Source organism: Tachypleus tridentatus, chromosome 2, assembly GCF_004210375.1.
Source record: "Tachypleus tridentatus isolate NWPU-2018 chromosome 2, ASM421037v1, whole genome shotgun sequence".
Classification (NCBI taxonomy): domain Eukaryota; kingdom Metazoa; phylum Arthropoda; class Merostomata; order Xiphosura; family Limulidae; genus Tachypleus; species Tachypleus tridentatus.
In genome coordinates, this window is record NC_134826.1 from 38,864,648 (window position 1) to 38,878,124 (window position 13,477).

Here is a 13,477-nt window from a genome sequence, read left to right on the forward strand (position 1 = left end):
CTGGCACCTGGCTATTGTCCTGCCTTTCTCCAAGCCTGGGAAGGATCCCAAGTTCCTTCAAACTACTGTCCAATTGCTTTGAGCTGTTTCTGTAAGACCTTAGAGAGGATGGTTAATGCTCATTTTGTTTGGTTCCTTGAATCAAACAACCTCCTCTTGCCCACCCAATATGCATTCCAACGACGGTGCTCCACCTGATTCGACTTAAAACGTCAATCAGAGAAGCCTTTCTCAAAGGACATCTTGTATCAATATTCTTTGATGTTGAGAAGGCTTATGATACAACATGGAGGTATGGCATTTTGTGAGACCTCCATATATATGGGTTACGTGGCCATTAAAGTTTTAATGGACAGGAGATTCCGAGTTCGTGTGGGTTCGACACTTTTCCATTCTTTTCAACAGGAACTTGAAGTCCCTCAGGGCTGTGTTTTGAGTGTCATACTTTTCAGTATAAAAATTAATGCCATCACTGAACAACTCCCTCTCACTGCTGCAAATGGGGTCTATGTTGACGACTTTCACATCTCATGTCAGTCGTCGAGCATGAGGTATATGGAGCAGCAGCTACAGAATCTCCAATTGTTTACTGAAGTAGACCACAGCAAATGGCTTTACCTTCTCTCTCTCTCTAAAACTGTTTACATGCACTTTTGCTGCCAATGGGGTATTCACCCTGATCCTGAACTCTGTATCAGTGAAGTTGTGTTGCCTATGGTCTGTGAGACTAAGTTCTTTGGGTTTATCTTTGACTGTAACCTAACCTTTACATTACACATCAAGCAGCTACGAGTAAAATGTACAAGAGCATTCTCTTGACGTTCTAGACTCAATGTAAGCATTGGTTTTATGCTATTTAAGTATTTATTTATTTTTTAACTTTGTTTTGTTTTATCTTAATTTCCTTTTATGAATTTTACTGAATTTACTTTTACCTTTTTACCAGACTTTTGGCACAGATAGCCTAGCTGCTTTGTGCCATAAAACACTGAATTAACCAACCAACTCCACCTAATTCGTCTACACATAAATAAAAATGACCACCTTGATACAATGGAACTGTCGAGGTTTACATTCTAATCTGGATGACATCAAGGCACTAATTGCTTCCTATCATCCTGTATGTCTTTCCTTACAGGAAACATTTTTGAAACCTGCTGATACAGTCACCCTTTGGCAGATTTCTTTGTACAGAAATGACAAGCTGTGTGATGGATGAGTGCAGGGAGGGGTGGCACTGTTGGTTGATCAGCATGTTCCCACCCTGTCTTTGCGACTCAACACACCCTTGGAGGCCATAGCCGTCTGTGTTTCCATGGGTAGTACCATCACTGTTTGTTCTCTGTACCTGTTGCCTGGAGAGATCCATGATCACATCAGCCCTTAATGCTCTCATTGAACAGTTGCTGTTTCCCTTTATAATCCTGGGGGACTTTAATGCATATTATCCCCTCTGGGAAGTGCTGATGCAGATGTCTAACCTTGATGTTTGAACTACCTGTTTGTCATCCTGGCGAGCTATAATTAAAATTTTGCTACAAGTCTTTTAAAACTTTACTTTCTGAAAATGGCCATAATATCAACTTGGAACCAGGACTGGAAAGGCCAACTTCAGGTGACTAACACCGATTTTTAACTTACCTGTTAGTCATCCTGGTAACTTATGATAATTGGAATTTTGCTACAAAAAGTCCTTTACTATGTGTTGAACTGTAGTTTTTCTCTTACCACTGTAGACTAGATATAAAAATTGGGTTTAATGCTATTTGTGTTTTTAATTCAAAACTTTGTTTTGATTTACCTTAATTTCCTTTTATGAATTTTAATAATTTTATTTTATTTTAACTTTTTACCAGATGTTTAGTGCAGATAGCCTAATTGCTTTGCACCATGAAACACCAAACCAACCAACCAACTTTCCTAGCAACAAAAAATAAATCAATAATAAAGCAAATGCGATTCAATCATTTATAATACACAAGTGTTTTTTTGTCACATACTGAACATGTGATATCAAGCCACTGCAGTCTTGTACTTAAACATCATTGAGCAACTTCTATATATTATGCAAAATGATTGAAGATTGACATTTAATGTTTATTTTTGCTTTTTATGCATTCTCATCTGAGGCACTTAAAATATCCATCAGTGCCTCAGTACATGGAAAAGAGATTAGGAGTAAGAGCTTTAGAAGTTGTGACCTGAAACTATAGCTGCAGATATGAATCACTCTAGTTATCAGTGTATGATTTTAGTTTCTAATTTTACACTTATTTCACAACTTTTCATTGATTTTACCCTGCAATAATGTGTAGTTTTACATAAATCTTTGCTGGGTTGTATATATATTTAGCTAAATATTTCAGTCAGTAACATGATATCAAGATTTGAACTATTATTTTTGGTAGTGTTTCAGTATTACTTACACATATTATTATGGGTAGAGTTTTAACTTAAGTATTTTAATGTTTCAGGTGGAAATTCAGTTAATGGAAGTGGACCTTCTGGGAATACTACTGGAACTGTTCTGAAGGCCTATTTTCCCCAGTCAATTTATCTTCGATTTGATACAGCCAACATTGATGGTATAAGGAAGAAATTGGTAGAGTTTAATGAGAAAATTCCCTTAAGCCAACAAGTAACAGCTAGTGAGATAGAAAGTGTACTTAACCTTGTTGATTCAGAAGAAAATCCAACAGATCAACAAATGGCATCACTGGAGAAAATTATTCACTGGCCCCAAGGTAAGTGAAATTCAAGTCTGAAGTTAGGAGCACAGTAGATTTACAAAGCTGAAGACTCATTTCTGTGCAATATCACAACATGTCACAGGAAGCTACACAGTAAGATTTAAATATGTTAGTCAAACTTCACAGGATGAGTTGTTTTTTTTCAAGTGAGAAGTGACAAATATATACTACTTCAGATGATGAAGTGAATAATTTTTTTATTTGAAAAATACCAATTTTAAAGAAGGTTTTAGTTTCTAAACATTATTATTTGTTAACTAATTTCACAAATAATGTTAAGATAGGGATTACTTAACAGTAAGTGCCTTTTTTTTTCCCTGTTCTTCATTAATAAGCTTTTATAAATGTGTATACTGTGCCAGGCCTAAAAATGAAACATACTCTAGCATTTGTGATCATGACATGACAACTTAGCACCAAGGGCAAGCAATATTAGTGCGTTTTAATTTATATGCTACCAAGCTGAGGCACCCTTTCTGTGTCCAGGGATATAATTGAATGTAGGATTTGAATTAATAACTTAAATTACGAATTTTTTGTTTTTGCAAATTTATTACACACACAATTTACTTTTTAAATACTTTTTTTTTACATACACTGCATTTCAAATTATAGAAACTGTGCTATTTTATTACTTTTACTCATCATTGCTACAGTTGCAGTTTCCAAGTGTTACTTGCCAGGCCACAGTAGAACTTCTTTCTCCTTTCTAAGAGATTTCTTTGTGATTTGCCTCTTGAACACATGAAAAGCAAGAGAATTTCAGATGTAGCCCTGCCATTATTCTTGTGTAATATAAATGTTTGTCATTTTCAATGAAATGACTCAAGTTTCTAAGACAAACTCAGTATTAAAACGTTTAGTAATACAAATTGGTCCAAGACTGTGGAGCCATTAGCTAAACAAGCATGTTTTTATGTGGGTATAGAGATGGGTCATAATTACCCTGTGGTCAAATATATCATAATACCAAATTTGGTTTAAAGACCACAGAGAAATTTCTTGGTCTTATGTGTGTAGATTGCCTAGATGACAATTATTAGGCTTACATCTAGTTTTAACATTCATTTTCTGCCCAAAATAATACTTTAAACATAGATGTTAACATTCAAAAGTTTTGCAACATTTGTTCATTTGTATATTTGCACATGTTTAAGTAGTTGCATTATAACAGCATGTGTATCTTCACAAAATGTGGTAGACTTTTAGTAAAGACTACAAGCAATTTGTATATGAAAAATTAGATTTTTCAATGAAATATTTTTATTAGTTTGAGTGCAAAGTGATTTGATGTTTTCATTAAAATTATTTTTCATCTACAAAATCTCTAACCTTCTAAATATACTTTAAAAATTTGTTTTCAGTAAGACTATATTTTGTTATTTTCTATACTTTAACAGTGTGGGGGATCTGTCACTTAACCAACATCATAACCATCATAAAAGAAAAAAGAAATAGAAATTATGCTTTTTTTTGTGTGCTAGAATGACTACATCTTATAATATGAAAAATACAAATGTTTAGCCTAAGTAGCTTAAGTCTCATGATCCTATGTATGAACACATATGTTTATTATGTTGACCTTCCAGTAATGCCTACCTTGCCCTACATAACTTGCATTGATGAAGAGCATGTGCACTCAGGTCATGTATCCAGTAATATAAATCTGACCTTTAATCTTCTCTGTTTTGGCTGTGTTTTAGTGGACTAATATTTTGTAATAAACAGTAACATTTCAATTATTATACATTATGTATATGTATTACCAGTATTTAGAATAAATTAAAGTTATTTTCCTTAAAGAACAATAAAACAAAGAAGTAAAGCCAATAACCATCCCTTCTCACTATAATCTTTGTACTTGTTGTTGCTGGACATAGATTGCTGAACCCTTGAAAACTTTAATATTCTCAATATGAAAAATGTAAAAGGCTTAGTTATACAGTTGAATAACCAAAAAATCAAAAATAACTACACTAATACCATAGAATTCCACTATCATTTATGAAGCTGAGTTTCATTTAGATAAAAAAAAAATGAAACTTTGAGCAGACTAAAGACACAACCTCTACCTCCTTGAAAACTTGGATTGAAAGGATGAGTTAGCTTGTTTCACTGAAAAAAACATTCTGGGTACATTCAAAGCTGTTGATTCATTATTCACATGTCATATACTGTGGTAAGTGTATATAACTGACTTTTTCAAACAAATGGAAAGAGTGGAACAGATTCTTGATGAGAAACCCACTTGAAATAAAAATGTATTTCAGAATGGCTATTAACACTTATCAATAACAGTGTTAATACTCATAACAGCCATTCTGAGATAGAGTGGAATGGTGCCACAGTGTTTGATTCGGTACATAAGCCATATTTCAGCAAAATAAAGATGTGAGGTTCTTATTTTATAATCTAGGTTGTCAGTATTAGTAATTTGAGTTCCCAATTTGTATGAAAGTATACGTAATATTTTGACATCACAAATACCTAATTTTAAATAGTGCTGCTGTATTCAACATACCATGTGACTCACTAAAATCTATATTTAGGTGTTCTTTTAATCATTACTGTTAAATAAAGAAATTAATTCGTATATGATATTAAAGTTTGAATTATAATGTACAGTGTGATTCCAGACTTACTAACATAAATTTATAAAATAGTAATTCAATAAAATTTTGAATTCAAGTCAACAAATGGGAAGATAGGGCCTTTGTACCCTGACCTGTTGCAAAAGGGTTAATAATTTTACAAGCAGTATCATTAATTTTTATTTCTTACATGACACAACATTAATAAAAAGCTATTTATTCTTATTAATTACATGATGCTTAAATATGATCTTTTGCTGCAAGGCAACTTTTTAATGTGGTAAAGCTGAAACCTGTATTTTTATACCCATGACACGGAACAGATAGTTCATTACGTAACCTTGCGCTTAGTGACAAACAAATTTAATTACTGAGATTACAGACTCAGTTTATGTAAAGTTATGGTTCTCCAAAAATGTCAAAAGTAGACCAACTAACATCTTTCTATAATTTAAAGTTAACAAAGTCTAGGAAATTATGTGCATTCCTCTCAAAAGGCATTTACTGTACTTTCTACTAATGTACGTAGTAAGTTTATTTGGGTGTGAAAAATCTGTTTTAAGCTTCAGTGTTTGTGTTTTAATCCTGTTGATTGGATGTGGCAAGCTTTAAGTACCCATTATTAGTCCTTTGTGCAGAAAAAACACAGTTTTTTTAAAGTATTTTTACTAAACATATATTTAACAGTCACAGCCCTCCACCACACTGACAAGTCGTGTGAAAGGTGTGACTCTGATGTTAAGATTTAAAAGTACATCTTTCTTATCTAAGGTTTTAAATTTCATTTGTCTGACCTCTAGAGCTTCCTAAATGAATATAGTTTCTTTCAGTAAAACTTTATCTGTTATTTCTCTACTTCTACAGGCTCAGCCCCTTTGTTAGATCTTTAACCATAACAATAAATGAAATAAATCTAAATTACCACCTTTTTTTTCTAAAACCTGCAGATTGTAACAGAAATTTAAAACTGTTTCCTAAACAGCTTCAAGCTTGTACCAGTTTCCATGTTTTTAATTTTGTTTGAACTGTTTTTGACTACTCTAAGTAAAGGAAAATACTGCATTATGTTAATATTCTTTCAATTTGTGTGTTTATCTCACTGATAACTTTTTAAAACTAATAAGACACTTGTTTTAGAGCAGGCAGAACAACTGTAAAGTGTGTTGGTCATTTCAATAATATAAAAGCTCCTAAGTTTATATTTTTAGCTACTATTACAACTAAGTAAAAAAAAACAAATTTATTCCTTAACCTGTGGGTCTGGTAATTTGTTTACTTCCAGTTTTTTTTATGATTTATGTAGTTGCTTTTAGTACTTAACTGAATTTTTATTTAATTAACAGTACAATGCCTTATAACTATTGTAATTTCACCGACCTTCTAAGCTTTAAGTGCATTAAAATATTTCTCATACTTTGTCAAGGTGGCTCCCAAAAAGTAACTTTGATTCTGTAAGCCAAATAATTCAATAGTTATCAGATTGAGCTAGCCTGTTACATGAAATAATACATTATTTCTACAGTGCCATGGATTTCATAAATATTCTTTGAAATTAATGTTCCAGGGAAGTCTGTAATTTTGATTTTTTTCTCACCAGACAGGTATTTTAACAGTTTTGTATAATATTTTTTGCTTTGTTTTTGAGAATATAAAAATGGTGAAATTTAGGCAACTAAATGTTCATCATTCAAGACATGTCAAAATTAATTCTTCTGAGCTGAAAATAAGGGATATTACTTTAGTGAAAGTGCATGATTTTAAGCTGATTTCAGCATTCTTTTTCTCTAATTCTCATGGTTTAAAAGAACTCACGATTACATAATGTTTTTGTTGATTCCAATAAATTATACAACATAATGCTCCTTGACTAAAATAACATGGGAATTAACATTTGAAGCTTTCAGTTGCTAAGCGGAACTTGTTGATTTCAATGCTTGTATGCAGTTAAAAAATGTTAATTTTAGCTTTGTTGAAAGACGAAGCAACTAAACAATAATTGAAAGTATTCACAGTAAGTGCTCACTGTTATTTATATTCTACAGAATATCTTGTACTGTGTAACGATTGTTGAATTAATTTTTGTAGTTTTCCAATAAAACCTTTTTTTTCTCTTACAAGTCATTTACTTAGCATTTGCATTTCATATCAGTCAAAAAAATTAGGTTGCAAAGTGAATTTTTATAGTTCAATAAAATTTAGTTTGTTGTGTTATAAATTGTGAAGTTTTTTCTATGTAGAATAGGTATAACATTTTACTTCACTTTCTTTCAGAATATGTATTTCCAGCACTAGACATCCTTCGCTTAGCAGTTAGGAATTACCCTGTGAATCAACGTGTTTCAGAAACAGCTGGAGTTCAAATGTGCAAACACTTGCTCAACTTTGTACAAGAAGATGAACCTGTTCCAAACCAATTCCTAGCCCTTCGTACCCTGTGTAACCTTTTTTGCCACAAGCCAGGAGAAAATATTATCCTACATGAGCGAGATCGTATATTGACTGAGGTTTTGAGCTATGTAAATAGTCAGACCAAAAATATCCAAATAGCACGTGCAACCCTTCTTCTTAATTATTCTGTTGCATTCCACAAACAACATGACCTACAGGCAAAATGCCAGTGTTTGTCTGGAGCAGCTGCTCTGCTACCGACCTTTCCTGATAATGAGGCACGGTTTCGACTTTTGGTAACTATAGGAACTCTTATTTGGGGAGACTCAGATGTTATTGAATTTGCTAAATCATTAGATTTACTTTCGCTTATAGAAAAATTTAGAAAAATCAAAGAACCAGAGAAGATAGAAAACTGTGCAGAAACTTTGATTGCAGTTTTAAAGTGAAAAATTACTTAACTTTTTTGGCATATTGTATTACATGTATGTCTCATTTAGCCTTTCATTGGTGTGATAGGTGTAAAAATACTTTTAATTTAATTTTTTGAACATTTTTTCATATTTGTTAACTAAACCAAAATATGTATCAAAGGGAATTATTTAACCCTTTCCAGAACAAACTTCCTAAATATTACCAGTTTTGATTAAAAAAAACCCAGCATAATCTGTGTTGTGGGACACTTGAAAAACAAGTTAAAATTTCAGTTTGTTAATCAGAGTACCCTTATATATATATGTATATAATCAGTTTTAACTCATTGAATATTCACTTCCCCTTTTTTTATTTTGCTAATAGTAATAGAATTTCATTTTTAAATTTAAAAAACTTCCAGATTTATTGGTGACATTTAAGACAGCAATGTTTTTGCAAACAGTATTATTGATCAAAATAAATTGGCATCTAATAAAGGAACTTCCTTTTCAAAAAAATTGTATTCTTATATTTTTTAAACAAATTATAATTTTATATATATACAAGAATTTGAATTATATTTTATTGCATTCTCTAAACCCAATAAGGCATACCTTATTTCTAGTTGTAATTCTAGTTGTTTGAAAACCAAGGAAATTTCATTATAACATAAAAACGTTTTGCAAGTGAACAGATGATTTAAAGACACTATAAAAAAAAGTATAGATCTGTAGTTTGTTCCTAAATTTTGTAAACTTTCTATTACATTCAGTTATTTTCCAAGAAACTATAAGTTACATCTTACATAACTGTATTCACTCTACATTTATATTAGTAGTTTATAATTTCTACCTAATGGTATTTAAACTTTGTTAATAGATGTTTCCCAAAGCACAGCCACACTAGATCTTCTGTTTGTGTACTGTGGGGGTTAGTAAAATGGTTTAAATGACAAGATGTACTAGAAAATCTAATAAAGAAATGAAAAAATCACCTGAGAAGCAAAACTTTGAGGAAGGACGATGTGTTTATATATTTGTTACCATGTTTTATTATGGGGAGAACAATTAAGAGCTGTAAAGTATGTTAGTCATAGGAAAGGGTCCTTAGATATGACGAAATAATGTTAAAATATTTTTTATGAAATGTTTTTTTTTAATAGAATCATTATATTTATTGAAGTTTGTTAAATTTCAAAACAGGTGTGCATTTGAAACCAGAAAAATACCCACCTGTGTATGAAGGGTTAAACCATTTAAATTGATGGCATTATTTAGTGGTCACAAGTAGTGAATCAAAATCATTGAAGCTAGCAAGTTTTAACATTACTGTCCTGAACCTTTCAGGTATTTAGATGGGGCACTAAATGCACAGACAGATACACTGTTTCATTCAATTTTAGTTATGCCAAAATTCAAGCTTTGAAAAGTTGCACAGTTGTGTCCAAGCATATAATTATCATGCACTTACTACTTTCATAGCAAGATATTTGTTTGTATAAAATAATGAACTAACATTTGGTCTTTAGTTTATTTTCTGTCAACTTTATTCTTAAGAAGGGTAAGGTTTAATCTTGCCAGTTTTAATGGAAACAAAAACAGCTAGCTTCTGGGATGGTCCTATTAGATATATATTAAGTAATCCAGTTAGAATAATTTATTATAGTGCCTCACTGAATTGTAAAATTAGCCTAATTAGTTAATGCATCTGTGCAGTAAGCAGTGCTGCAAAGCCAAATTCTCCTCAGTTACAATTCTTTTGCTGAAAAAGTTTCTCTTTTAACATGCAGCTCTTTTTCAAAATTTAAATCAGCTTTTATGCAATGCCAAGGATTAGGGTCTATCACACACACATAAAAGCAAAGTGTGTGTAAAAAATCAAAGGAGGAAAAGACATTAATAGTGAAGAATTCAGGACTGATAATTATAAATCAACTTATTGTGGGAAGTGTAAAAAAGTTATTACAGTGACTTTCCAATTTCAAATTCCTATTGGCCAAATTTGTGTGGAAAGGAGAATTTACTTTGACCATTGTGTTGATTTTTATTAGTGAAACACTTTTATGGTAAATGCATGTTGTGGATTATGATTGTACCATATTTGAATTAATGGTCAAAATTTATATATTTATGTGCCTTCAAGTTATTCTGTTTTCTCGTGTTATATCTGCATGTGACAAGCCATAAACAAGTGAGAAATTGTAATATTTTCATGTAAGGTACATATTGTAGTGTTAAGGTAACACTGAATTACAGATTGTGTAAATAAAGTGTATTTTGTTGCAGTTTACAGTACAGTAAATTAAACTTTGTTCAAACCTCTTAGAAAATATTTTGAAGGATGTGGGTATGATGCCAGCAGTGAATGTAGGTTAGTAAATAAGAAAGGTGAAAAACTAACTTCCAATTAAATTTTTGTACTGTTTATTAAAAATAGGTAATACAATATGGTGATTTAGGCTGACTATGGGGAGTGAGAAATAGAAAACACTGTATGCTAGACTGCTATGTATAACCATGCTTCTTTGGTGTTTTATCTCTTGCTGACATGAAACCAGAAAACATATTTAGAATTAAGGGAAACAGTAATACTAAGGTGCCTAAAAACTGTTTAGGTAGACAGCTAAAACTGAACTTGCATATTATGTTAAAAGGTTTATTAGAACCCTATTACCCTTTGACAGTTTTTATCATTGTTCATGTGCAAACAGTCAATATATATAATATTTTAAGTCTCAAGAAATATTCCTCTTACAAATCAGCAATAAGTGTGAAGGTTTATAACACTAAAAATCAGGTTTTGATACACATGGTGGGCAAAGCACAGATTGCCCATTGTGTAGCTTTATGCTTAATAACAAACAAGGAAAGCTCAATCCTACCTTTTCATGGTGTTGGAACCTTAGTCTAGTTTCAAGTACTTGAGAAATCTATGGATCAAATTTAAGTTGTAGCAGTAGTCTTGCACAGTTTTTCTATGGTAATGTATTTTGCAAATATAAGTCCATTCCTGATATAAAAATTAATTTCACTCTAGTTATATTCACACAAGTTAGTCATTATAATTTTCACAGAATGTTGATGTTTCTGCCAATCCACCTTCTGGTACACACTTAAACTATAAAATCAAAGAGCACTGCAACATCAGAAAACAATTAATGTGAAGAAATCTGATACAAACATACTTAACATACAAACTTGTACATTTTTTTAACATAAATATTACCAAACAAACTGATGCAAGATTAATTGCATTTAGACCAAAGAATAAAGTTGTAAAATACATGCAGTTAGTAACAGTACAAAAAAAGGTAGTTGTAAGTTAAATTTTAATTATAGATATGCATTCAAAACTGTGCAAGAACAATCTTAAAATCTCCAATGAAATATCAGAAGTATGATTTGTTTGAAACCTTTTGAGAAGACAGTAGTGAAACCTTTGTTATTGATAAACAGGCCAACTTATTTTACCCATTCTATAAAGTATGATTCTCATATGTTTAAGAAAAGTTTTTACTCTAATTTTTCAAAGATTCATTTATCCATTAGATCAAACTGGAAATTTTGTTTGTGCAATCTTATTATGTCAATTGAGTAAATATTTATTAGTTTCGTAAAGATCGTGGTATATTAATAATTTTTTTCCATATAGTAAATTAGTAATATTTTATAAAATTTCTTTTAAAAATATGAAATTTTGTAGTAGTTTTTCAGACCATCCACATTCAAATCATTAGAAAATTGTTTTTTAAAGATTAAATACAATGTATACATCTTTGTTTTTGAATTTTGCACAAACCTACACAGGGCTATTTGCACTAGCTGTCCCTAATTTAGCAGTGTAAGACTAGAGAGATGGCAGCTAGTCATCCCCATCCAACTCTTTGGCTACTCTTTCACCAATTAATAGTGGGATTCACCATCACATTATAATATCCCCATGACTGAAAGGGCAAGCATGTTTGGAGCATTGGGGATTCAAACCCGCAACCTTCAGATTGCGAGTCAAGCTCCCTAACCACCTGGCCATGCTGGGCCTGAAATACAATGTAACGTGCATTTATAATATTTACCAAAAACAAAATGTATCAAGCAATTCAACAGCTCTTTTTAATTCATTGTTCAAGATATAACATGAAATTCTACACTATACAAACCTATAAAAAATTTAAGATAATCAAGTGTAATGGATCTACTTACTAAGAAATTGAAGTTCACTTTGAGAATAATGTAATTAAGTTGATGCCATCTCAACCAAAAGCTGATTGTTGCATGTCAGATTTTGCACATTGTATTAAGATTAAACTGGCATGCCAATGATATTACTTTTCATAAAAACATGTTTCTTTTAATTCCTTTATAGAAACAGATTTTCAAATTTTGGTCTAAATGTTTCATTAAAGCAGTAATTACTGATGAAGAAAATTTTTTTCCTTAAGTTATATTTATCAATTTCGCAGCTCTGATATTTAAGCAAAATTTCAAAAATGTTTAGAAGTACTAAATATCACTTGTAAGGAACGGGTTATGAAAAAAAATATGCCATATAAGATTACTACTCCAAACTGTTTTACATCTATGTAACAAAATATATTAATTTCAATGAACTATTATAGTGATAGTTTTCTTGATACGTTGTGCAGTTTCTATTTCTTGCACCTCTTGTGATGTTAAGTATTATTTTTATTGCATTATTGCAAAGGCTAAGTCCATAACCAGAAAACTTGATAATGAAAGATTAACTATTTTTAAGTCTGTCCACTTACAAATATTTTCATTTAGTCAAAGTCTAAACTAATTACACTAGTTCATCAAATGACCTGCTTTTAAAAACAGAAAAGCTGAATTGAATTTATTGTACAACTTTATAATGGAAATATATTTACATCTTTATACTACATATCTTGGGGTAACTTCCACTTAAAAGAACCAAAGAACAAGCAGAGTTTCTCAGTAGGTATATGGTAAAAAAACACGTACAAATTTTTTCTACATTGCTTCTTTGAAGTTATTCAAACACACATATGTAGATACACATAAATTTTGTGTATGTAACTGTGTCTACATATACATATGTACATGGAGGGCTATTAAAGATGTAGCCCTTTATGGAAAAATGCAAACTCAAAACGTACAATTGTCTCCAGTTGTTATTTTGACAGCTTAAGAAATATGAAACTATTAGTTCATACACTTCCTAAATGAGACCTTGTAATTATTAATAAAATGTAAGTTAATTTCTTATTTTGTTTGCAAGATCAGTTTTGATGAATAATTGTCAGGTCACTTTTAGTAGATTTTGTTTTCTGATGCAAGGCCATGTTCTTAAAAGATC

General features: G+C 31.2%; 1 protein-coding gene across 1 annotated transcript in view; it reads left to right on the plus strand.

The window, feature by feature from the left end:
* The window catches only part of Plap (phospholipase A2 activator protein), a 50,759-nt gene extending 42,098 nt beyond the window's left edge, over positions 1-8,661 (plus strand). The window contains exons 9-10 of the mRNA XM_076484753.1: positions 2,475-2,744; positions 7,613-8,661. Of these exons, the coding sequence (XP_076340868.1) occupies positions 2,475-2,744; positions 7,613-8,178 (836 nt within the window). The 3' untranslated portion in view covers positions 8,179-8,661. The remainder of the gene's footprint in view (positions 1-2,474; positions 2,745-7,612) is intronic.
* The last annotated feature ends 4,816 nt before the right edge of the window (positions 8,662-13,477 follow it).